This window comes from Bos indicus, chromosome 16, assembly GCF_029378745.1.
Source record: "Bos indicus isolate NIAB-ARS_2022 breed Sahiwal x Tharparkar chromosome 16, NIAB-ARS_B.indTharparkar_mat_pri_1.0, whole genome shotgun sequence".
Taxonomy (NCBI): Eukaryota; Metazoa; Chordata; class Mammalia; order Artiodactyla; family Bovidae; genus Bos; species Bos indicus.
In genome coordinates, this window is record NC_091775.1 from 28214596 (window position 1) to 28242575 (window position 27980).

The 27980-nt window shown below is 36.8% G+C and overlaps 2 protein-coding genes across 2 annotated transcripts in view; one reads left to right on the plus strand and one right to left on the minus strand.

Annotated features, from left to right (window-relative positions):
- Window positions 1–50: 50 nt before the first annotated feature.
- On the plus strand, window positions 51–27978 carry FBXO28 (F-box protein 28). The gene is made up of 5 exons (XM_019976462.2): window positions 51–353; window positions 10714–10823; window positions 14004–14142; window positions 21759–21954; window positions 23350–27978. The coding sequence occupies exons 1-5, from the start codon at window positions 87–89 to the stop codon at window positions 23742–23744; spliced, it is 1107 nt and encodes a 368-aa protein (XP_019832021.2). The 5' UTR covers window positions 51–86; the 3' UTR covers window positions 23745–27978.
- Window positions 14142–27980, minus strand: part of NVL (nuclear VCP like) — a 179037-nt gene continuing 165198 nt past the window's right edge. Inside the window, exon 24 of the mRNA XM_070768021.1 lies at window positions 14142–15924. Coding sequence (XP_070624122.1) covers window positions 15896–15924 — 29 coding nt within the window. The 3' untranslated portion in view covers window positions 14142–15895. The remainder of the gene's footprint in view (window positions 15925–27980) is intronic.

The window sequence follows — 27980 nt, forward strand, 5'->3', positions numbered from 1 at the left end:
CCTCCCGGCAGCTCAAGAGAAGGAAGTGACGCACCGGAAGTGTCCCTGTTCCACTTGCAGAGGGGGGAAGGAATCAAACCCCCAAGATGGCGGCAGCGTCGGAGGAGCGGATGGCTGAGGAAGGAGGCGGTGGTCACGGCGACGGCGGCTCCCCTTCGGCCATCGCCTCTACCCAGCGACTGCCCCCACCGCCCCCGCCCCAGCCCCCGCAGCCGGGGTCCCAGGCGCCCCCAGCCCCGGCGCTGGCTCCGGACCAGCTGCCTCAAAACAACACGCTGGTGGCGCTGCCCATCGTAGCCATCGAGAACATCCTCAGCTTTATGTCCTACGACGAAATTAGCCAGCTCCGTCTGGTGAGGCCCCCTGGGGACCCTTGCCGCCCTCTCCGAGAGCCGAGGTCTGGGGAGGGCCCGAAAGGGAAGAGCGTTCCCCGGGGAGGGAGCCCCTGGCGAGCTGCAGCTGCAGCTGAAGCACCAAGCGCACCCCTCCCGCCCCAAAGTCTCTCTTGGGGCTGGCCCGCGGGGCTTGTCCAGATTCCGCCCTTGCTTGGAGAGTGGGGGCGACTGCTTTCAGGAACTTGGCTTTGAGGGTCTGTGGGGCTCGGGGGCTCTGTGCCCCCGATCCGGAAGCGGGGCCACGGGCGGGGGCAGCAAGAGCTGGGCTTCCAACCTCTGTCCGGCCTGAGCGTGGACGCCGGAGGGGTCTCACCACCTGCCTTTTGTGTATCACCTTCCAACCCCAGGCTGGAGTTGGAGGCGAGCACTCCGAAGTAGGCGAGATTATCCCGGCTAGGTTTGGTTTGTCTGTGAGAATAACGTATTGTTCCCCCTAGCACCCAAGTTTCCTTGTTGCAAAAGATAAAGTAGGATCGGTCAGTCCTCCCAAAAGCCAGTAGAGGTTTGGAGGAATTCAAAGTCGTTTTGGTAACCTCAACCCCAGCGCCTTGGTTGACCAATGAAGGCAATCCTGAGAAGTGACTATCGGGCTTTCCCTCACCCCTGACACTTGCCACCCCATCCTGAAGCACCTTGCCCCTTGAGAAGGTTTTTTCCTCTCCTGCATTTCATTTTCTAACTAGTGATTTACGCCCACCCGCCAGCTTTAGGAGACGTTTTATACCTTAAAATCACAGTTATTCTGTCCATGATTAATGAAAATAAATGAATTTGCCTTTGGGATTTTCTTCATCCCAGAGGCTTCACTGAAGGTTCAATGACTGTCTTAGTTCAGTCAGTCAGTTATTTTGCTTCCTCAGTGAATTTATCTTTAAGTGGGAAGGAAATTGAAGGAGGTGGACATTTTGAAATGATTACAAACCGTTTCTGTGTAGAAGCTAAATATGTGGTCGGGGTTGTTTTTTAAGAGGACAAAGACATATCTGAATGTGCTGTGTATAGCGTTTTCTTAATAATCAATAAACCCTATTTTAGATTTACACCTTCAATTTAAAATTGATTATAATTGTATTTTTGAGATGCAAGCATATTTTTTAAAGGAGGCTCTTAAATATTCAAGCTGGTGAACCGTTTATTTTCTTGTCAACACAGCACAATCAACCATGCCAGTCTGCAGGATAGAAAAATTCATTTGAAAAGTAATATTTAAAAATGATTGTCCCTTAAATGATTGAATTTCCAAAACATGTTATCCTAGAATTTCTTGTAGAATCCTAACTATTGCTTCGATTTTTGATAAAGAATGATACTTGATCAGAATTCATGGTATACATTCCTGTTGCCTGGAAATTGGACATGACATTTGAATTGAGCCTTTCAGCCAGACAATGCCTTTGTAAAGCTTGGAATGTTCACCTTCTTCTTTATAAGTATTGAGAAAAACTGTGTGTGGGGGTGGGGTGGGGTGGTGTTCATTTGTTGGTCAATTTACTTCTTTAAAAATTAAAAACATTCTTAAAGGGGAGAAAACCAGCCTATCCTAGGGGACAGAGTTAAAAACACATCCCACAGTTTATTAGTAAATGACATCTCTTTCAAGTGAAATACTCAGCTGCATTCTTATTTTTAAGCAGTTATCTATTCTAGTATTTTAAAGATACAAATTTGTAGTTTCAGAGATTTTTATCATAAGGAGTCCCTTACCACCCCCCTAAAAAGATTCAGCTCCCAGTTTTACTTCTTAAAGATGGTTTTTTTCTCTGTTTTAGTAATGAGGAACTATTTCTTAGTCCTTTCTTTACTTGAGATTAATGGATAATTCTTAGATTTAAGTGGGTAACCTTTTGTGGCGATTTGGAAGTGTCTTTGGTTTTAAATTCTTTGGTTCATATGTCATAAGGTGCAATTCAAGTAACATGAAAGATTCTTGCCACTAGGTGTCAGCATTAATTTAATTATGGTCATTAGTGAAATTGGCAGTCTAGCGGTAGTGCGTAGTATGTAAAGCCTTTCCTAATGTAAGTGACCGTTTGTACCTAACAGACTGTTTGCGAGAAAATCAATACCCGAGTGTATGCTGCTAACTGGCATATAAATTACATAGTTTTTTTGTATTGTCAAGTGTATTTTTGAGTAGAGTTAAGGTTGGGTGTACTTAGAAAAGAGTGATATTAATTAAGAACAGAATTAGTTTCCATAAAGCGAAATGTCAACCATTCAGTAGTTAATGAGCTGGTTTATGTATTTGTCAGGTGCTTCTTTTTTTCTTCCTTCAGCTTACTTGCCCTGTTGGAACCTTGGGCTTCCCAGATGGCTCAGTGGTACAGAATCCACCTGCAATGCAGGAGACACAAGAGACTCAGGTTCAATCCCTGGGTCATGGACCATCTCCTGGAGGAGGAAATAGCAACCACTCCAGTGTTCTTGCCCAAAAAATCCCATGGACAGAAGAGCCTGGCGGGCTACAGTCTAAAGGGTAGCAAAGAGTCGGACACGACTTAGCACACACATTAGGGCCTCAGTCATAACTATTGTTCACACCTAAATTAGAGGACAGGTGCAGGGTCCATGTACTTACTGCTCTATATTTTCTTTGTACAGTTCGCCCCAAGTTGCTAAAATAACATTTTCCAATTATCTTTGCTTCCTCTCGCCATGAATAATTGAAATTTGACTCTCCAGTCTGGTTATTTCCAAAGGAATGTCCAGATCCCTTATTGAACTGGATTTTGTTTTGTTTTTTTTCTGCCGTTGACTACTGCTCCCAAAATGTACCTGGAACTTGGAAATCCTGGTTACATAAAAATAGTTCTTTAAATATTTAACTTCTCTAATATATTTAAAATTATTTGGATGAAGATACTTTTTGAAATGACAAAATGTGTACTTTGAGTTGTTTTGCAGTAAATCACATAAATTTGTGCTGATGCAGCATTAGTCTGTCACATAAGGCCCCCTTCACAGGTAGGAGAGTTTTTGAAACAAGTGGCAAAGGTTAAGGAAGGTCCTGCACCTAGTTGCAGAGCACATCACAGCCAAGTTGGAACATATAACGTTGACTTGTGAGTACAGAATTCTCACTGAAAAAAAAAAGTATGCAAGGCTTTTTAAAAGTTGTCTTAGGGAATTCCCTGGCAGCCCAGTGGACTGCCACTTTTATAAAGAGATCCTATAGATTTTTCCTCTGTGGTTCTAGTGGAGCTCCTGTAAATTTAATGGAATCCTATTAGTGGTTCAGGACAGATTTGATTAAAAGTTCAATTCAAGTGTCATGCTAATTATCTGGAATGAAATTTTCCATTTGACAGCAAAATATGTAAATCTATGTTTTTGTCCCAGGATATTTCTCTGGTGCACTCTAGCTGGTTAAGTCTATTACTCATTTATAGTTCCTTTCACATCTTTTCTTCAAATGTGTTTGAAAAGTTCAGTTGTAGAGAGAGTTGACTGGTAGAAAATATGAAGGAAAATGGGAAAGTATTACCTTTTTTTTTTTTTAAGTAGGCAAGATGTCTTCCTTATATCTCTTTCTCTATATCAGTAGTTCTCAATTTTGTCTCAGGACACCTTTACATTCTTAAAAGTTGTTGAGGACCCAATTTGCTTACCTTTGAAAATTCTAAAATACACAAGAATGCACAGTGCATAATTCCATTAGCTGTCATCACATGTCATGTTGCCACACACGTTCTGCTGTGTCTTGTGAGAGAATAGCATGAAAATGGCAAATAATATCTTGGTTTTATGAAAATGATTTAGCTTCAGAAACTCTTGAAAGGATCTTGGGAACCCCAAGGGTCCTTCAACCACAGTTTGAGAACCATTGCTTGTATCGCTGTATTATAGAAAATACACTGTCTATACTGCTGGGGGTTTTCTCCCCTACTATGTCATCATCAGGTTATTTATTTTATTAACAAGTTCTTAAGTATAGGTAAGAAATTATATTTTGGGAATACTTCACTCCGGCAGATTCTCAAAGGTGTCTGATCAGTAACCCTGTCTACAAAATCATCACTGAGACAGAATGTACACGCCTTCCTTGAGCACATTTACAAAGAATCAGGATAACAAATGCAGAGTAGGAAATACAAGAGTGTTGAGGTTAATCAGCAGAGGCTTCCTCAGTGTCATGAATTTTTATCCAGTCAGTAAAAATGGAAGAACATTCCCAGTAGGAAAAAAAAAAAAAGATATGTAATTATCCTAATTGTTTTATTCAGGCTAACATTAAATTTATATTTTCTTTCCAAGTGCATATTTAGGAGGGACACACAGGGAATTTTTAATTTGTTGTAATTTTACCAACAGACAATTGAGAATTAACTCTCTGTCTCTGTATATAGTATTATATCTTAAATGGTCAATACCAAGAAGATAGAATTTTTTCTCATAAAAGATTAAAGTGTTCTTGTGAAAGAGATGGGAAGTTGTATAGGACTGGCTCATTCATTGTTCATTTTTTAAATGATTTTATCACCTCTGTCCATGGGATCACATAGAGTTGGACATGGCTGAGCATGCATGTACCTGTCATTAACTTTTTGCCACATTTACTTTATCTTGTACGCTCATTCACCATAGGAAAGTAAGGTGCAAGTACAATGACATTTTACCCCTAAAATACTTCTATATAATCACAATATCATCACTTCCAAGGTATTTAATATTACATTTTATATTCAGGTTTCTCAGTTGTCACCAAAATGTGTTTTGATAGCTTGGAGAGGGGTTGGGGAGGTAGTTAAGGTTCTTAAATCTAATAAAGCATTAGTCTCTTTAATCTGGAACATTTCTCCCACCTTTTCACTGTTTTCATTCTTTCATGACTTTCTAAAGAATCCAGCCCAGATGGCTGTCAAATATTCTGCACAGAAGATTTGTCTGATTGAGAGGATTATAGGAAGATCTTGGTTTAGCTCCATCGCAAAACTTTAGTGGTGTGGCGAAAACACCCCACCCACTGAAGTCCTGCTTTCTAGACTCGTGCCAACAGTTTCTATAGCAGTAGAGTGTTAGAGACCCTAATCAATTGAGAATAATTAGGATAAACATTTCAGTCTACATAGCTACTGGTCACTAAATTGAACAAGACACAAATCAGGGCTTCCTTGGTGGCTCAGTGGTAGAGAATCCGCCCGCTAGTGCAGGAGACACAGGTTCAACCCCTAGTCCAGAAAGATCCCACATGCCTCGGAGCAGCTAAGCCCTTGCACCACAACTACTGAGCCTGTGCTCTAGAGCCCAGGAACTGCACCTACTGAAGTCCAAGCACCCTGAAGCCCATGCTCCCCAGCAAGATAGTAGCCCCTGCTTGCTGCAACTGGAGAAAAGCTGGTGCAACCTAGCACAGCCAAAAATAAATAAACAAAATTAGGGGAGGGAATACACAGATCAAAAGACCTGGATTGTTCCCTCCCCTCCCCGCCCCCAACATAGCTTGGTTTTTATTGAGGTGCCATCCTAGGCACTTTGCTAACCCTTGAAATGTGTAGCCAGTATGAAAAAATGAGGAAACTGAGAGTAAACCATATTAAAGTCCATATTAGAATGATACGTGTGTGTGTGTGTGTTTTAATCACTATTTGCTGGAAGACCCAAATTCTTAATTTCACTTTTTGCCCTTAATGATTGGATGACCTTGAATAAGTTATATAAGTTCCTAAGGCCTCAGTTTTCTCATTGTAAAAAGAAAGGGTAGATTCTGGTGTCGTCTGTCCCTTTCAGGTCAAGGGTCTAAGCAGCCTAATCTTTGATAATAGCTTCCTCATTAATTGGGGGAAACTATTGGCTTTCCTGGTGGCACTGGTGGTGAAGAACCCTCATGCCAATGCAGGAGACAAAAGAGACGCAGCTTTGATTCCTGGGCAGGAAGATCCGCTGGAGGAGGGCGTGGCAAACCCACTCCAATACTCTTGCCTGGAGAATCCCATGGACAGAGGAGCCTGGTGGGCTGCAGTCCGTGGGGTCACAAAGAGTCGGACACGACTGAAGCGACTTAGCACGCATGTATTGACTGTTCAGTTCATTTGAGAAAAAAATAAACATGGCATTTTAAATCTTGAAATAATTAACAAAACAAATCTGTTCTTCATACTAGAACAGCAAATAATAGAGGGGCAAGTTAAATGTCTCTATTGTATACTTATTCCATTAGTTACCTTTTGTTTATATAGTATGTATTTTCCTAATCTCTAAATACATTGATCGTTTTTGACATAGTCATCATCTTTGTATGTTAGATTCTAGAATTTTTCTGTCCTGAGTAAATTGCCGAACTGCTAGGATTTTTGTTTTGTTTTAATTGGGGAAATGATATTTCTTTTCTGTAATCTTGGGAAATAAAGTAACCCCAAATTTCAAGCTACACTTAAATAAGGTAATTTTGTTTTGCAAGTTAATATGCATTGATAGCAGTTATAATTATACTGCTCACCTTGGGGACAATTAATATATTTCTGTTTTTTCAGAGGTCACTTTGCTTTCTTCTGAATTCATATGCTCTATGGTGTCTTTGTTTTTATTTTATTGGTCAGTCAGTGCTTATAAAACATTTATGAAAGGAAGACTATTACATTAAATACTGTTCTTATAATATCAACTAATGCTTCAGATCTTTTTGGTTTTTGTGGTGCTATTCTAGTTTGCTTTTGTTACCTCCTATTTTCTAATTTTTTTTAGTTGAAGTATGGTTGATTTACAGTATTTGTTTCAGATGTATATTTTCTGATCTTTTTGCCAGCTTTTAATTAGAATGATCAGTTAAGACTCTAAAAAGATAAATCTTTTTTCTTGTCTTTTACCTCTTTATTTGGGATTCATCTGCGGTGGTTTCAGCTATCTTCGTGTGAGATCTCCAGAACCTTATCTTTAGTTGTAACAGTATAGTTGCTTATGGAAAATGACCAGTCAACTGTCCCAATACCAGGTCTCTCCCAAAATAGATGCTCTTTTTCCTTTTCAATTTATTTCTCATTACTGTCTGATTTTCCTGATCAAAACATGGGAGCTTTTATTCTTCTCAGCCTTGCTTGCGTATCTGATCTGTCTTCGGAAGTAGTTTGCTAATGGTTTATTCATTCCAGGCTTTGTGCCTTTGTCCCATCAGCATTAACTTAGCAGTCCTGTCCTTTCTTCTTTTAAAGCCTAGGATCACGTTAAGTCTTCCTTGGTTGACCTTACCTGGTTATTTATTTATCACAAATTACTCAGCCAATTGTATGCTCATATGAGTCAGTACTCATTCCATTGCATTTCTAGATCATTAAAAGATTTCTAAATTGAGTATTTAGCTAGATTTAGTGCAGCAAAGTTTTAGAATAATGAAATAATTTAGAACGTACCTTGGAAGTTATTACAGCAGTGTGTTGTGTGCTAAGTCACTTCAGTCATGTCCTACTCTGTGCAGCACTATGGACTGTAGCCTTCCAGGCTCCGCTGTCCATGGGATCCTCCAAACAAGAATACGAGAGTGGGTTGTCATGCCCTCCTCCAGGAAATCTTCCCAACCCAGGGATTGAACCTGCTGCTCATGTGCCTGATGCATTGCAAGCGGATTCTTTATGATTGAGCCTCCTGACTTAATTTTTTACTTTGTAAATAAACATTTTTTTTTCAGTTTTATAGAGATGGCACTGTATAAGTTTAAGATGTACAGAATAATGATTTGACTTAAAAAAAATTAGGAAATCATTACCACAGTGGATTTAGTTCCATTATTGAACTCAGAAATTATCAGAGAGGTTATAGAGTCCACAGAACAAAAGAGTATTTTTCTACAAAGTCGTGTTAGGGGATGCCTCACATTAAATAGTTTTAACAACAATGAAATCCCCAATTTTTATTCCTCAGAGTTCATTTTGAAGTCTTTGGGTGGGTTTTTTTTTTTTTTCCTACTTGATAATGTCTGTTGACTTTCAGACACAACTGAGTGACTGAACTGACTTTCTCCTATGACAGATTAGAATTTAGCCAGCTTTATATCCCCCCATCACACACACAAAGACATACTTTCTTTTTCTTCCTCCAATAACATGATAAAAGTTTCTTTTTTCCTCACACAAAGTTCAGTACCATTGTTTATGGCAATGTGGTTCTCAAATGCAGACCAGGTTTACCAGAAGGATTCCCAAGACTCAGGGAGTCTATATAATCTAAAATATTTTCATTACTGTACTAAGGTATTGTTTGCATTTTTTACTCTCATTCTTTCACAAAGGTCCAGTGGAGTTTTCCAGTAGTTCTGTGATATGTGATGGTACCATCATACAGCTAATGAAATGTGCACTTGTATATTGTGTTTTCTAGAATTTTCTTAGGTAAGAATACCTCAGTAGATTAATGCAAAAGAAGCAGATATGAAAATTCACTTATTTCTATTAAACTACTAGACCTAAACTAAATTAAAGAGATTTGTAGATGTACTCATTAAATATTTTGTTTTAGAAACATTTATATCAGTACATATTGGGTTTATTATTTTTTCAATATAGACACTGAACAAATGTTTATAACTTATTCAGCTAGAAATAGATTCCACTGTATTTTAAAATATGATTTATCAGTAAAGTATCAGTACTTTATTATGTTTTCATCTACTTTGAAATTGAAAAGAACTGTTTACCTTCATACCTTTCATCTGGCGTACTATTATGTAGGGAATGGCTAGTATTTAGTATTAGGGTATCAAAACCTTTATCAGCTCAGCCCAGTTTACCGGAATTTTTGTCTGTATAATCTCAGGAGAAGGCTACTTTTGAGTTTCATCAGTATTTGGTTTTAGCAAGTATTTTTCAAACATTTGTATTTGGGTTCTGTGAGAGATAGAAAGAAGCGTTAAGACAGCCCTTGCCTAATTGACTTAGCCTTGATGTAGATTTATCTCAGTTTTATCTCAGCATTGTGCTTTCAACATCCACACCTATATAGTGAGAATTGAGGTCCAGGTTGATACCTCTGAGTCAATGCAAAATACTCAGGAAACAAACAACAAACATATTTTGTGTAGTAGGTTTCATTAAGATAAGAAAGATACTGGGATATTTCAGAAATATAAGAGCTAAGTATATAAAGCAAAGTTTTCAAATTAGTGGTAAAGTTAAAATTGTTAACAAAATTGTTTAAACAATTTTTATATAGCAATTTATAGTTTACCATAATTTAATGTCTATTTCTTTTAATCCTAATGATATCCCTGTGTATGAGGTACTATCCATATTTTACAGATGTCTGATTCAGGCTTTCAAAAAGAAACTGACTTGCCCAAGGACATAAAATGGCTGGACTCAAATTTAGGTGTTCTGACTTCAGATCCTATGCTTTTATTGTATAAAGATACCATTTTTAAAGTTAAGTGTCTGCTATACATGTTAAAATATTTTGAAGGATATGACAGCATCTAGTAGAGGCTTTGGCCATTATAAACTGTCATACTTCATCCAAGCCACTAGAAGAAATGATTTAAAACTTTCATTCTGGTAATGATAAAAACTTTGTGAGAGGTTAGACTCAAGTTTGAATATGTATTTTTGGCCAGAGAAGAATTTTCTTGTTTCAAACCATTAAAAGCCTTCACATATTTTGTTTTAATGATCTTCAGAATTATAGACTTTGACCATAATAGTGGGGATACATTCAGAACATTTCAACAGATACCTAAAGTGAAGAATCAAGTGGGGCTCTGAGCTTCCACTGCATGAGTCACGCGTTTGATCCCTGGTCAGGGAACTAAGATCCTGCAAGCCATGTCGCACAACCAAGAAAAAGTCAAATATATAAATAAACAAGGAAACATATATATTCCCTTTTTTAAAAAAGAGTAAATTATTCCTTGCTTACATACAATATTAATTTTTAAATGTAGTATTGCAGGTTACAGTGAGGAATTCACATATACCGATTTAAAGATTCAGATAGCAAACTGGAGCACGATTCTAGCACAGAGAACTTTGAACCATCAGTTAATGAGTCTAAGTTAATTGTTATCAATTTGTTTTTAATTAATTTTTATATACTTTTTTGGCTGCACCATACAGCATCTGAGATCTTAGTTCCTTGACCAAGGGTTGTACCCACACACCTTACATTGGAAGCATGGATGGAGTCTTAACAACTGGATTACCAGGGAAGTCCCTTTATTAATTTTTATTGGAGTATAGTTGCTTAACAATGTTGTATTAGTTTCTGCTGCACAGCAAAGTGAATTAGTTGTATATATACGTATATATCCCCTTTTTAGATTTCCTCTATATTTAGGTTACCACAGACATTTTCTGAAGTTTTTACTTTTAAAATTCTTTCTCATTCTGTCTTCCCATAGGTTTGTAAAAGAATGGACTTGGTCTGCCAGAGAATGTTGAATCAGGGATTTCTAAAGGTGGAAAGGTACCATAATCTATGTCAGAAACAAGTTAAAGCACAACTCCCAAGGTATGTTATGGTTAGCAGTGGCAGTAATTCCACAACTGGGGATTTTATTTGTTTCTTGATTATTATTATTATGTTTTAATCTAAGTAAGGGTTTACATGTTAAATGGTTTCCAAGTTTTTGTAGCAAACTATACACAGATCACAAGAAATGATTTTACTATGGTTTGTTCACACTGGCCATATCTGTTCAACATTTTAGTTTGAGCCAGGGCATTTAGGCAAGAAAATGAAATTAAAGGCATCCAGATTGAAAGGAAGAAATAAAATTCTATTCACAGATAACATCATCTTGTATACACATGATATTATATATAAAATACACTGATTAGTTATCAGAGCTAAAAACAAGTTCAGCAAGGATACTAGATAAAAGACTAGTATACAAAAATCAATTGTATAATGCTATGCACTAGCGATAAACAATCCAAAAATGGAGACAATTCCATTTACAGTAGCATTGATAGTAATATATATATATATAACAAAAGAAGTACAAAACTTGTTTATTAAAAACCAGAAAGCACTGTTAAAAGACATTAAAGGCTTAAATAAACGGAAAGGCATTCTGTGATCATGGATTGGAAGATTTCATTTTAAGATGGCCAGGGATTGAATCTGCATCTCCTGTGTCTCCTTCACTGCAAATTTTTTACCCACCGAGTCATCTGGGAAGCCCATTAAAATGGCACTATTCCCCAAATTGATATATATATATATTCAGTGCAACCCCTGGGCTTCCCAGGTGGCACTAGTGGTAAAGAACCTGGATACCAATACAGGAGACATAAGAGATACAGGTGTGATCCCTGGTTCGGGAAGGTCACCTGGAGAAGGGCATGGCAACCCACTCCAGTATTCTTGCCTGGAGAGTCCCATGGACAGAGGAGCTTGGCAGGCTACAGTGGGGTTGCAAAGAGCCAGATGTGACTGAAGCAGCTTAGCACACAGAGCAACCCCTATCAGAATCCTAGCTGTCTTTTTATAGAAATTGACAGACTGATCCTGTAATTCCTATGGAAATGCAAAAAACTCAGAATAATCAAAACAATCTTGAAAAAGAACAGTTGGAAAACTACCATTTCCCAGTTTCAAAGTTTTAGCCACAATAATCAGTCTGGTGCTAACATAAAAATAGACATACAGATCAATGGAAAAGAGTCCGGAAAGTCGACCTTTACATTTTTTGTCAATTGATTTTCAACAAAAATGCCAGGAAAATTCAATGAGGAAGGAATAGTGTTTTCAACAAATGATGCTGGGACAAAAGAATGAAGTTGAAGATGTTCCTCAAACCATATACAAAAATTAGCTGAAAATTAACCACAGACTTAAGTGTGAATGTCAGTGCTATATTATAAAACCTTGAGAAGAAAACAGTCATAAACCTTTATTAACTTGGATTAGGTTCTTTAGATACAACACTAAAAGGACAAGTAACAAAAGAAAAAGGTAGACAAACTAGAATTCATCAAAATTTAAAATGTCTGTGCCTCCAAGGACACCATCCAGAAAATAAAAAGACAGCCACAGAATGGGACAAGACATCTGCAGCCCGTGTATCTGTTATAGGACTTGTATCCAGATTATAGTAGGAACTCTTACTACTCAACAATAAAAAGGGGGACTTCCCTGGTGGCCAGTGGTTAAGATTCCACACTTCGAATGCAAGGGGCACAGGTTCCACCCCTGGTCCAGGAATTAAGATCCCACATTTTCCTGGTGTAACCAAAATATTTTTTTAAGGCATAAACAATAAAAAGGTAATAACCCCAATTTGAAAATGGGCAAAGAATTTGACAGAAATTTCTCCAAAGAAGATGTACTAAAGGCCAAACATCATTAGTCATCAGGGCATTGCAAATCAAAATACTATGGGATACCAGTGAATACCCACCAGGATGGATGGCTAAAATTTAAAAGGACAAAAGTTGGGAGGGAGATGGACAAATTGGAACTTTGACATATTACTGGTGGGATAATGAAATGTTGCAGCCACTTTACAAAACACTTTATCAAAAAATGAAATACAGAGTTACCAAATGATGCAGCAGGCATATGCTGCTTATATGCATATACTGCTGTATACCGCACTTCACTGCTGTATATACTCAGGAGAAATGAAGCTATGTCTACACAAAGTACACGGATACTCACAGCAGCATTATTCATCATAGCCAGAAAGGGGAAACAACCCAGGAGTCCAGCAACAGATGAATGGATAATCAAAATTATGGAATGTCCATAGAATAATATTCAGCAATGAAAAGGAATGAAGAACTCTGAGGCATCCTTCTACATGGATAAACCTTGAAAACATGCCAAGTGAAAGAAGATAGACCCAAAACACGTACTGTTATGATTCCAGTTATCTGAAGTGTCCCGAATAGGCAAATCAATAGAAACGGTACATTAGTTGTTGCCAAGGGCTGGATAATGAGAGTAGTTAATAATGGTTACAGGCTTTCTTTTTATGATGATGAAAATGTTCTGCAATGAGATGGTAGTGATGGGTACACAAGTGTGAATATACTAAAAATGACTAAATGGTACCCTTGAAAAGTGAATTATATGTGAATTATGTCTCAAAACTTTTGAAAAGTTAAAATGAGGTGATCTTGGAGCAAAAATACATGGTCTCTTGTCCTTATGTCCATGTATACTTCTTTCATTTATCTCATTTCTCTGATTCTAATAGCCATTAGGCTTGAGCTTGATATACCCAAGTGAAAGTAAAAGTTAGTTGCACAGTAGTGTCCAACTCTTTGCAATCCCGTGGACTGCAGCCTGCCCAGCTTCTCCATGGAGTTCTCCAGGCAAGAGTACTGGAGTGGGTTGCCATTTCCTTCTCCAGGGAATTTTCCCAACCCAGGTATCGAACCCAAGTGTCCTGCATTGCAGGCAGATTCTTTACCAACTGAGCCACTAAGGAATCCATATAGTCAAAGGGCAAAACACAAAAAAATAATTTTTTTCAAATGTTTTATCAATAAATATTTGATTGATCCTTAGCAAGGATTTCTAAACATAGTGATTCATTTATCATTGTGTTAAATTATGACCCAGTTGTAGATTTCTAAATTAACCTGTAAATGTTAGGCTTACATTAAGGTATTTTGTTTGGTTAGCATTTTAGTCCACAGTACTTCTTTTAATGGTTGCTTTTTTTTTTTTTTTTGATAGGAGAGAGTCAGAAAGGAGAAACCATTCATTAGCTCGGCATGCAGACATCCTCGCTGCTGTTGAAACAAGGCTGTCATTATTAAATATGACTTTCATGAAGTATGTGGACTCCAATCTCTGTTGCTTCATACCAGGAAAGGTAAAATAGAATTGCTTACTTAGTAACAGCTGGATTGGACTGTTTAAACTTTAAATTACTATGAAGTTACAGAGTGATTTTTTTAAATGACAGAATCACTCCTACTTCTTTGGTCATCTGTGAATTCAGTAGTCACAATATTAAAGGGTAAGTTGTATAGATAATTGTGGGCTTTTGACTTTTTTTTTTTTTTTTTTAAATTTTGGCCAGCACATGAGGCACGTGGGATCTTAGTTCACTGAGCAGGGACCGAGCCCATGCCCCCTGCTATGGGAGTGCAGTCTTCCTTAATTGCTAGGGAAGTCCCATTGCTGCTACTTTGAGTGGGTTTCTTGGAATGGATTTGTTTAGCTTCTGTGCAATAACTTATATAAATATATATCATTTATGTGATCTATATACTTAAACTTATGATTATGAAATCTGCTATAAAAGCCCTACAGTTCTTCAGGAAAGTTTTTTAAGGGTTCATACGCAAAGAAAAATTTTTAAGCTTTTACTTTTTGTAAAGATGCCAGAGATACAGCAATGAGCAAGAATAGGTATTGTCTCTGCCTTCAAGATTGTTACCATTTTAGGGAGGGGAGTTGGGAGAGACAAGCTGGTTTTGTTTTGTTTGAGAAATGTTTCATGAAAACAACTTAAAAACTTCCAGATTCGACAAGAATAGATAATTACTGTATAGCAGTATACTCTGGGCTAAGTAATAGTGCTGTTTTACACAGAAATGTTTATTGTGGTGTATTTACTGTGACTAAGTTAATAAAGGACCCAGAATTCAACATGCTGCTCATACCTTCACTGATACCTTGCTTCTTGAATTGAGTGTAAATTCAGAATGAAATAACTTCAGTATCTTTTTATGTGGAAGAGATGGAGATAGAATTAAAGATCATTTTGCTACTTAGCTGCTACTGGCAAAAGGTTCCCTTAACATGGTTGGAACTAATTAATACTTAGTAAAATTTGAATGCTCTCTTTTTGTTATTTCCATTGATAATTAACATTGGCAATATTTTATTATTTTCTTCATTTTCAATATTCTATAATGTTTGTTGGGAGGCAGAGGAGTCCTGTTTCTTATTTAAAGTATTCTTATTTAAAGTATTCTTTGGTATGGCTCACTTTCCTCATATTAGCTACTGATGCTTTTCTATAAAAAGGTGACCAGTTAGAAACTTTAGATTCTAATTCTTAGGCCAGATTTTATCCAGGTCTAATTCATAGGTCTTAATTCAGTGATGTTCACTGAACTAAAATAGGTTGTCTCCTGTAGTTAGCCTCATAGTTTTTATTGCGTATCTCAAAATGTTAAGATTATGAATATTTAAGACACCTCTCTATGTTTCATAACCTCAAGAGACAGTTCAACCAGTTATTGTTAATGAGAGCTGAATAGTTGGCAGCAAAGTCCATATGGCCTGCAAAGCCAAAGATATTTTAGTACCAGCCTTTACAGAAGTTGTCTGTCTGTTGTTCTAGTTGATCAAGATCATGTGATTGAAATGATGCTATTTACTGTTTAAACAAATGAGGTTAAATTCAGCTGAGTCTTGCTATTTTTTGGAAACCACTTGTTTTCTCTTTTAACTCCAGTACTAACGGAGGTGGTAGCAGCGGAGGACGTTTTCAGTTTTGAAGCGTATGTGTATCCCTTGGGCATTTGCTCCTTACCTGAGACCTTTACCTTACCTGCAGTGGAAAAGTCTTCCATTTTTCCTTAATATTACCCATTTCTTCACAAGATCTTATTCTAATTTATTTTTCTCCTGCAAGTCTGAACTGGAAAAACAAATAATTTTTGTTTTGATTATCACTTTGGTTTATTCTGCCATCTTCATAGCTTATATTTTGCCTAAACACTGTATACTTAGATTAATACTTTTTATTTTTATGTAGCTGGTACTTTTTAGCTTACTTAGGCTAAGTCTAAACTGCTAACTTAACATAGTTTGCAACATTTGAGTTGTTTTATCATTGTTCTTTTTTGAACTTTCTCATCCTTAAACTTTCATATTCTGTCTTCAGAACATAAGGATATGGCATTAAATTTCACATCTGTAAATGAAGATATTCTATGAAATACTTTTCTTTCAGTTTAGTGTATAATCTTGATTTGGTATATGATTTCTATAGTAGTTTATTCTTGGTTTCCCCAGCATCTTGCTCCTGGGTTCATTTCACAAATTAGTTTTTACAAGTTACTTACGTGAATCTGGGTAATAGCAACATTCATTTAAATTAGATTGCCTGATATATACCAGAATTTTGGACTTTTAAACTAACAGATGGGGGAAAAATTTTTTTTAAATTATTCTCTGAAAGAACAATCAAATTCGTTTGTAAAATTAAATGGTAGGATGAAGATAGAAGATTAAATGTATGTTTACCTCTTAACTCCTCCCCATACTTGACTCAGTAAAGTAAATGATGTAATTTTTAAAAGGAAGAAAAGATAAAGCCCCATGAAAAGGAGGTCAAGAGAGTAGACAGTAGCAGCAGAATTTTAGAAGTTGGACAGTAGATGAACAAATGATAACTGACTTAGAAGAACTGAGGAAGTTAATTCCTAACCTGTCAGTGGGGGAAGCTGGGAGTCAATGTAGTATGCACAGCTGAACCTCTAAAAAATTCTAGAGTTGAAAACACTTCTGAAAATGGGGCTAAAACAAAAAGATTGGTTGAGAATCTGTATTTAGGAATGATTTAAATCTGTAGGTCCCCTCTCCAACTCCAAACAAGCTAAATCATTGCCCTTCTACCCAGTGAAAATCTAAGGCTTATTCATGGGAGGCGTTTAAAATGGAGTCTCTTGACAAGGATACAGTACTAACAACAAAGGCATTTAAAGGTCTGTCTAAAGAATTCAGACTGGTTGGGAGTTTGCCACTATGAGCTCTGGGAAGGATCAGCAAACTTTTCTGTAAAGGGCCAGATAATAAATATTTTTGACTTTGTGGACCGTGTGGTCTGTGTCATGTCATGGTCTGTTTCTCAACTGAGAAACAGCCATGATTCTACATGTGGTAAATGAATGGGTGTGCTCATGTTCTAATAAAAACCTTATTTACAGAAATAGGCACAGGTCAGTTAGGGCCATAGTTGCAGACTCTGGCCACTATATTGATGTTCCATTCATCTTTTCTCAGAATCAAGTATAGATTCTTGGCTTATTCCTATATATATTTCTCAAATCTTCTGACTGACATACAGAAGTCAAATTTTTACAGTAAGTTCTTGATCATTATTAGCAGTTCACACAAACTGAAAACCACATGGAGCAGAGGCCAACTAACCATTCTAGGAGATACAATAATGAAAAAAGACATGGATAATTTGTTTACTTCATTGTTACTAACAACCCCAGTAAATCTTTTGTGCTTATTGAAATACAGTGGTCTCCAAAAGTCAGTGCTTTCATGGTATAAATGATTGTCATGAAGCTAGATTTCCCTGAAGGAACTTAAAAATCTGTAGATTTTGTATTGCTGGTTTGTTTTTAATACTGTTTTCGGTGGGGGGAGGGAACTGGTGATGGTCATTCTTTATTCTTTTTTTGAGGGGTAGCTTTCTTTTGATGCAATTTCATATTTACACAAAAATTGCAAAAAATATGACAAGGAATTCCCATATTTCTTTTATCCAGATCAGCAGTTATTTACCTTTTGTCTCATTTGCTTTTGTTCTCTCTCTGCATATGTGTTTTATTTTTCTGAACCGTTTGAAGAAAAGTTGGAGATACTGTGACCGTTATTCTGAAATATTTCAGTGTATTCCCTAAGAACTAGGACATTTTCTTGCTTAACCACAGTACAGATAACAAGCTCAGGGAATTTAACATTGATCCAATACACTGATCAGCAGTCCTATTCAAATTTCATTTCTTATCCCAATAATAGTTTTCCTAGCTCTTCTTATTTCTGAGTCCAGAATCCAATCTAGGATCACACATGAATTTGTTAGTTCTCTTTAATGTGGAATAATTCCCTACACTTTGTGTTTCTTGGGCTTCAAGTTTTTGAAGTTATTTTGAGGAATAAATATCCTTCAGTTTATCTAATGTTTCCAGAATGTTGTATTTTTGTTTCTTTTAAAATTGGTTTTAGTGTGAAGACATTCTTAAAAATAATTCTGGCTTAGAAGCATTTCCTCCTTTCATTTTGCTGGTCCTCAAGGAAATACATGCAGTCATTGAACCTTTAAAATGAAAAAAAAATTAATCTATTTTCATTGAATTTTTTAGGTCCCTGTTCTTACACCCCTAAACTCCACCTTTACCACCAGTTTGGCTAACTAGATCTGATCAGCTTTTTATGTGCTGCATTTTTAAATATAAGCAAGGAGTAGAGAATCACCAGGCTAATAAGAAACGCAAAGTAAAACAAATGGAGAACAAAAGACCTTTGAGAAAGCAATACAAGGATATAAAACTTGAACAAACTGTGACTAATGGTCTAAGAGAAATATTAATCAGAAAAATAAAGACAAACACATGCCATATAAAGAATTACTCACAAATATGGAAGAAAAAATAAATGAGAGGAAAATTAAGGAAATCTCAAGTGGAGCAAAGAGAAGGAAATGGCAACCACTCCAGTATTCTTGCCTGGAAAATTCCATGGACAGAGGAACCTGATGGGCTATAGTTCATGGGGTCACAAAGAATCAGCCATGGCTGAGCACATCAGCAAGTGGAACAAAAAGAAACAGAAAATGAGAACATACAAGGTTCAATATTCTAATGGGAGCTTTGTTTGCTAAGGGCATCTGTGGTAGCTCAGCTGGTAAAGAATCTGCCTGCAATGCAGGAGACCCCGGTTTGATTCCTGTGTCGGGAAGACCTGCTAGAGAAAGGATAGGCTACCCACTCCAGTATTCTTGGGCTTCCCTGGTGGCTCAGCTGCTAAAGAATCTTCCTGCAACGCGGGAGACCTGGGTTCAGTCCCTGGGATGGGAAGATCCCATGAAGCTACTCACTCCAGTATTCTGACCTAGAGAATTCCATGGACTTTATATAGTCCATGGAGTCCCAAAGAGTTGGACACAACTGAGCGACTTTCACTCACTTGCACTACTTTGTTTGCTAAACAGGAGATTAAAATAAGATAGAAATTCTCTCATCTATAATAGTTGAAAGCCTTAAATGATGTTCATAGTATGTCATTTATTACTCTGCCAATTTAAACATAAGCATGATAGAGTAAACTATATGTGCTGGGAATGTGATAGTTGTTCACATTTGGTTTCTTACCATTCTTTCTTAAAACTTAAAAATATTTTTCATAAGTATTAATTATCTCTAGTATTCAGCAGTGGCATATTACTTGAAAAGTGTATAAAGAGCCATTAAAGAGTTTCAGTGACCTGCCTAAGACCTGTGGTCTTTACACTGGATACAAGACTCAAACCATTACATTCTGGTTGCTAAAGTAATTTTCAGAAAGTGATTAAACCTATTGAGAAAATGAAATATTTAAAAAATCAGGTAAATACTGTGCTTTTCTTAACATGTATCTCTACAACCATTTCAGCCACTGATGACTCTGAATGCCAGAAGTGGTTTGGTTCTAACATGCTGTCTTTTTCTTCACCTTGTCCTTTGCTTATAACTTTTGGACACAGGAAAGAAAATGTTTTTAATTTTATTGAAAACATGGATTGGATGAGTCCCCTTAATTAAAATAACCTCTATGTAGTAAGATTTAAAAACATTAAATTTCCTAATAGAACACTTGGGCAAAGGGAAAGAGATACACCTTGTTTTCACACTGTATTTAGAAGGCTGAATACGGTAGATAAGAATTTTTCACATTTTGCCTTACAGATGTCATTTAGTATTAGTAATCCCTATGCAATATTTTGATATGAAATTAATTCTGAAGAATCAGGGTTATGGAAGAGGATTCACTACATAATAAATTTATTTTAAAAACCTAGAATAAATGCATGGTATGTAATAAAGTGTTAGTTGCTCAGTCGTGTCTCACTCTTTGCGACCCCATGGACTGTAGCCTGCCAGGCTCCTCTGTGCATGGGATTCTCCTGGCAAGAATAATAGAGTGGTTTGTTATTTCCTTCTCCAGGGAATCTTCCCAGCCCAGGGATCGAACCCCAGTCTCTCGCATTTTGGGCAAATTCTTTACCGACTGAGCTACCAGGGAAGCCCGTGGTACTAATAACACTACATACATTTTGATTCCCTAGCCACCTCCTCACTGCAGCACTCCTCCTTCAGTCATGTACACCCTCCTTCTGTTCAGACTTCTCTTCTCGTTGAAATTCTGCTTATTTCTCATTGCCAAGTCCTTCATTAGGCCTACTCAATCATCAAACAAATCTTATCCCTGTCTGCTTCCTTTTTCACACAACGCTTTGCTTGTACATTGAACTTACTCAGTTTGAACTAGTCTTTGCTGTGTATGGGTCTTTCACTAAGTCATCTTGCACAGGTTAAGATGTAGGTCTTATTCATGCTTGAGTCATTGTAGCAGTCATTTCTAGTCTAGGTCAAACATACTGTAAATATTCTTCTGTCTACCAGTATTTATGTACATAAACTTATTAGGTCCATTTATTCTCTCAGTAAAAATTTTGTTAACAATGACCATTCAAAACAAAATCTAGCCTCTAAAAATCATATTCTTGTATTGACTTTAACCTTGTGGCTTGTCCCTAACCAGTTTTATTTAGATGTGTCAGTATTAGGCAGTTTATGTTATTTGACCATCTTTATCACTCATTTAATGTACGTTGATTAGGGTGTCTGCTATATGCCAGATACTGCTAGGCTCTGGGGATCTGACAGTGGAAACTAGGTATGGTCTCTTCTCTCATTGAGCTTACTGTGTTATGGGAAGAAGAAATTAACAGAAAAAGGTAGTACTTAAACCTTGTAATGTGTATTCTGAAGAAAAAATAAAAGATTTGATGAAGGTGTTAACATACTTAAAAAGGGTTCAGAAAAGACTACTTACTCTGAGAAAGTGTTATTGAGACCTCAAGTGTGAATTAGAAATTTGGGGCTGGAGAAGGTAGGGGAGATATGCAGGGAGAACATGACAGAAAAGAGATCATAATGTGCAAAACCTTGAGCAACAGAGAGAGAGAGGGTCTGCTTTAGGTCAGAGAGCTGAGGGTTACTTTGCACCTGTAGGTGGAATGTACTAGCACCTAGGACGACATCAAATAATACTGGAGTGTTGCAGCACTTTGCTTACTTACAACACACATGTAGCACTACTATGGATCGGTTGATATCCTATCACTAGCAGATTCTTTGTAGTAGAATGTGACAGACTAGTAACATGAAGGACTACTGCTAACGTATATAAGTGTATATTTTGTAATTGACCATTTTGTAGTTATATATAAATATTAGGTAATTTTTTTTAGCCCCAGAACAGTAAAGATGCTTAATAAATATAAATATGAAACATATAGTATTATAACAAGCCCAAAGCCAGGTGTTACAGGTGGTAATGTTACCATTGGTCAGTGTATCAGTTAAGTCAACCTGTAGATCTCTGTAGAATTTGCAAAACAAGCAGTTACCTTACTCCCTGTTTACCTATATTCTTTAAAAAAGATAAAGTGCTAATGAGAGCTCATTATTTTAGGTGATTGATGAGATTTATCGTGTGTTGAGATATGTCAATTCTACCAGAGCCCCTCAGCGAGCTCATGAAGTACTTCAAGAGTTAAGGGATATTTCCTCCATGGCTATGGAATACTTTGATGAAAAGATTGTTCCAATTCTAAAGAGGAAATTGCCAGGATCAGATGTATCTGGAAGACTCATGGGCTCTCCTCCAGGTATCTTTTGTTTATAATACTTTCAGTTTATAATCATGTTCATACACAGGTTTGTAACTTGCCTTTTTTTCTCCCACTTAACTGTGTATCTTGAACTTTTCTGAGTCTGTAACTGTGTATCTGCAGCATCATTTTTGTAGTCTAATGACAGATTAGATTACAGACCATATCTTACGTAGTTCATCCCCTGTTGTTATGCACATTTGTCTCCAGGTTTTTCAGTATTTGAACCACACTGAAGAACAATCTTAAGGCTGAATCTTTATACATACCCACAATTTTTAACTGGGCATAAATTTGTTAGAGCAATTTTTAGTAAAACATTTGTTTCATTCAGATTAGTTAGCTCCCTGGAGTACTCAGTAGAGTGAGTGGGTGTCTGTAATTTAATAATAAAGCTTATGACATCTCAGCATTAATATATCTATTACTTATTGAGTACTATTATGTGGACAGCACTATACTGTGTCCTATGAAGACTAAAAAGAATTGTAATACATGATATCTGCTCTCAAGAATCTGATTATTTCATAGGGTAAGATATAATCATGACTCAAATTATTGCAGGCAAGAGAATAGTTTAAAGGAGTGTCCATTTACATGCCAAATGAGTAGAGAGAAAATCTTAAGGAAGATAAGATCATTGTTGGCTGGTCTGATTGAGACTTCACAAGAGGTGAGAACTGATCTGAGCCTTGTTAGTTGGCTAAAGGTAAGCTGAGAAAGAACAATGTATCAGTCAAGGAAAATATTCTGGTTATTTAAATGTATGAGGAGAAAATTAGCATTAGGGTGCAGATGGATCCATATGGTTCTTTTAGAAAAGCTTCAGAGATAGGGTTTAAAAAAAAAGCAGGTTATTAGTTTAAAATAGTGATTTTTATGCCCATGGTACATTGTTATTCCTAAAACAGAATAGTTCCAAAGCCTTCCTACATCATGTCAGAAGTTCTTCCTGGTCATCGAGTGTGATGTAACCCTTTTTGGTGGTATCCCAGTTATTTGACTTATGAACCTAATAGGTCTGTACGTCTGACTCAGATATTTATGTTTCCTTGTGTGTGATAAGATAGAAAGTAATTCTACTCTAGTTTTACATTTATATTTTCTTAACTAGGTTCTAAAAAAGTGTTATAATATTTTTAAATCCAAGTTAACACCCCTGGACACTCTTTGCTTTTGCTGGCAATCCACATATTGCCACATGAACATGAAAATCAGAATTCAGACTCATTTATAGTTAAGACAAAGTATTTGATTAATTCATTAGACCAAGTAGATTGCAAAGAAGAAATCTGCAGAGGTGATATTACTGAGGACATTAAGAAGTCTCATTAATTATTACTGGTGGTGAGCCATTGAAATGATTGACCATTTTAAACCATTTCTCCATAGTTCCAGGACCGTCTGCAGCCTTGACTACAATGCAACTCTTCTCCAAGCAAAACCCTTCAAGACAAGAGGTTACCAAACTCCAGCAGCAGGTTAAGACAAATGGTGCTGGAGTGACTGTTCTCAGGCGTGAAATTTCTGAGCTTCGCACCAAAGTGCAAGAACAGCAGAAACAACTTCAAGACCAGGACCAGAAACTGCTAGAGCAGACCCAGATCATAGGTGAACAGAACGCACGGTTGGCAGAGCTGGAGCGCAAATTGCGAGAAGTAATGGAGAGTGCAGTGGGAAACTCCTCAGGGTCTGGGCAGAGCGAAGAGTCTCCTCGGAAACGAAAAAAGGCCGCAGAAGCCATAGACTCTCTTAGGAAATCTAAACGTCTCCGGAATAGAAAGTAAATCGGAACGTGCTTCTAGCGCCAGAGGAAGACCTGGCTTTGTAGCTTGACCAGTTCTGCGTATCTGGACACGGCGCGACACGGTGTCCCTCAGCTCTAGGCTTTCAGAACACAACTTGAACTCTCATGGTTGGGACTTTTTTTTTTTCCTGCTTCTCCTCGTTGAACTGATGCACAGAATCTTTTTACTTTGCAATAGATTTGTACTAACCAGACCTATTCTATCATGTTTTGAGAAGTTAACCTTTTTTTGTGTGCAGATAATGTTTAAAGCAAATTAGTTTCTGCATATATGCACATTACATAAGGATCTTAAACCAGTCTTGACAGACTAGAAACTAAGTTTAATACAGAAAATGTCCTGTTCACTTGAAAGAGAAGACCTACTTTTTAAATGGACAGTATCTTGTTTTTAAAAAAAAAAAAAGTTGACTTTTTGTTATAAGTGACCTTTGTCTGGAATGTCTGAAAAGTAGTAAATGCTTTTTGGTATTGAAGTAATGGGTAACTAAAATGGACTTCCATAGTATTGACTGTAGAAGGGGCCTCTACAGTATTGACTATATATTTTTATAAACTACTGGCAAGGGACTTACCCAGTTGTTATATACATGTTTTCAGTTCTCTTTTGGGGCCATGACCTACATTTGCATGGATGCATGCATGCATTGCCTAGTCAATTCACTTACAAAAGCTCTTGCACTGGTATTGATCTTGAACCTCTATACTTCTCCACTTTTTAGAGCAGTGTCTTAGTTCATTTAAGCACTTAACATCTTCCACCGTAACAGCTTGCTTTGGTGGGTGAGGGGGAGTGGTATTTGTATGTCCATTTGTCCTCCGGTTTTACAGGATAAGAGAGTATTAAAGCCCGCTGCTTTAGCTGTTCTCTGTAGGGTTCAGGTACACTGGCTAAGACAGAACCCCAAATTCTTTATGTTGATATCAGACCTCTGGTAACTATTACTATTCCTGACTCGCCACTGTGTATGCTCATTGATCCATTGTGGCCATGACCAGTGGTATGAGTAGGGAACCCAACTTATGGGATGCAGTTGTTTTGCCATTGAAAAACAGTTCATTGAAGAAAATTGTACTATGAAAAAGCATTTTGATTGTTTCATTTCTGGGGGGTGACCTGAGGGAAGCTTTTTAACATTAATTTCAGGCTTTCCTTATCCTTCAACTTTGAACAAAAGCTTTAATTTTGTTTGCACTCCTGTTTTGAGCTTGTAACTGGAAAAGCATGTCTTGCACTGTCAACCTTCTGAGTGGTCACTTTAACACCTGTACAGTGATTATTCTCCCCAGTTGTGTATTTTTTGGAACAGTCAACTATTACTGTCTAGTTTTATTTTAATGTACTAAATTATGTAGTCATTATTTGACTGTTAAGTTAAACAACTGTTGCCTTGGGCTTCAGTTATTTAAGGTAAACTTAGGTGTAATATAGAATACTATCCCTTTCCAGGTGGGAGTTTGACACCTGTATAAAACCTAAGGTTTTGGTAAGTACCTTAGTTGAAGAAAAGCACAAGGTCACTACCTTTTTTTAATCCGTCCAACATGATATGGTTATGCATCCTTGAGATTAACTTCACCAAATGAAACTTCTTATCCATTTTTAATATTGTCCTTACATAATAGTGTCCTTAGATTTTGATCAGTTCTTTGTCTAACATTAAAACTCCATTCACAATGTAGTTATGTTTTCAATGAAACATAAAATAACGTCCAAGTGTTTTCATGGTTTGTTGGGAAGGTAATTTTAAAATAAACAATTTCCAAAAAACATTTGTCAGCCAAGATCATCCATAAAAGTCCCTGTCTGGAACTCATTTTCTCAGCAGGTCTCATTTGTTTAGTCATAGGATTTAGCCATATTATCACAACTTTGGAGGAGGCCTACTGGAATACTTACTCATGGCCTTTAATAGTCTGCTTTCCTGGTAATACGAAGATGTTTTTAAGTAACAAAGTACATGTTTACAGGTTTATAAAGTATGATCTTTATGCATCAAAGGGATATGACCTCAGATGATCTTTTTTAATAATGTTAATGAATTATTTAAAGTTTCCTGGGTTTCTTTTTAAACTCCAGCTAGATAACCCTAAACGTATCTACAGTCTTAGTTAACATGAATATTTGGCTTCCATAATAAACATTCACACTTTTAAAAGATAGATTTTCTGTTTCAAAATCCAAATTTCTACCATATATACTTGTAATCATCTGCCCATAAATTTAATGAGTTGCACTTGTTAATGGGTGAATGTGGCATAACAGTAGGAAATAAAGCACTACAGTTGTTTTAAGTCTTAACTAGCTAAAATATGTTAGGATATTGCCTTGGCCAGTTTGATAGCTGTTATACTTGCATTTGGGTAGTATAATGATTTTTAAGTGTCAACAAATCACAAAATATTTCCATCACCTAAAACTGACATATGTTACAGGAAAATTGTAAGTTAGCAACCCGAGAGAGAACTATCCTGCTCTGGATTGTAGGTCAGTAATTTAAATACTGTATGTTAATATGTTAAATGTTAGGACATTTCATAGAGTATTCCCATCATCTTCCTTGATTAGTCTTTCAGAGGATACTTAAAGTTGTCCCATTTGCAAACTGATCACAACACTACAGACAGATGAAATGTGGAAGGGCGGATGAAAAATGGAAAGGACTGCCGCCCCCTCGCGCCCCACAGGAGTCTCTGCTTGTTTCCCACGTGGACTTGACTTGGTTTTCACGTATTCTGAACTGTGTATTATTTCAGAACATGAGGATATAGAACCTGTTGTTTTTTAAGCTCCTCTTTTGATGTACAGAGCCTGGAAATAAGGGCAAACACAGATGTAATCAGAGTAATCAGTAATTATACTGTTTTAAAAACTTGGGGTGCCATCAGGTCTAAAGCCACTGGTTTTGGAAGCAAATTTTTTTTTTTTTTTTGGTGTAACATGTTTTTGGAGTACTGAACTTTACAGGGGCTTGCCTTAATCTCTATTTAGTAGTTTCAAGATATATGCGCTATTATTCTACTTGTTAAAATATTCTATGTAGCCCCTAAGGTGGGTAAGACAGAGTATAAGTAATGCCTAAATAAATAAGCTAAAAGGTGTCACTACAGCTGGATTTTTGAGAGAAAATGGACATATGAACATAGGCTATGTGTAATAAAAATAATGGCACCTTAAGATTGCACTATTTTATGCATTATTTTATATGCCATTTCATAGCCTGCACTTTAATCTCCAAAGAAATGATGTGTGATGTCCCAGTTGTTCCTTATTAATAACTGTTTCCTGAGACAGGGCACTTAATTCTATTTTACTATACCGAAGTAGTTTCTTGGAGGTAGATTCCTCTTTTGAGTTCTCTATTTCCTTAGCCATAATATTTTCTAGGATCTAGGAACTCCCTATCTTGTCTTATTTTCAACAGTATATAATTTTAATTTAAAATCTCATACTTGGTGATCAGCACATTCTTAATATACTGCTCTAGCAATGAGTACCCATTTGTTAACACTTACCAAACCTCCTTCAGAATAATCATACGTTGTAAAATTTGAAACCAGGAATAAAGGCATTCTGCCTTGTACGATGCAGTCTCTTGAAAAATGGCTGTTCCTAATGTAAAATCCAATACATGCAGTGATTTGGCTTGGGATCTGAATTTCTTTCACTAGTCTTAAAAGGTTAGCAAGAACTACTTCAAAAAGCTCTGTAGCCTGCCATCTTGAGGTGAATTATTTTCAAGAAATACTATATAATCTACAAAATGAGATTAGCAATTAGTTGACTGCTGCCTACCATAAGTTTATTTTTAATAGCAATACATTTATATTTGTGATAAATATAATAGGCTTAAGTAATGGCCTTTTCCAGCTTCCTAAGAATCTTTGTTAAATTTCTGAAATTCAAACGTCAAAAACTGAAATTTTTCCTGTTGTGTCTGAAGAGAACCATGAGATTTAGAAGCATATTGGTAATCCATTAGGTCCATTGCCAAAGTAGATACTGTTCCGTATTCAAAGCTATACCTAAAGTTAGATGCGTTTAAAATTCCTTTATGTTGTGCCATGTCTGTTTACTTATGGTCATGAGCAACAATAAATTACAGTAGTTTATCTGGAATTTTAATTGTTAAAACCTAATTTAATTACTGGAAAGTGAAAAACACCTCCCGGTCACACAGCAGGGTGCATAAATAAATGTGTTGTTACCAGTGCT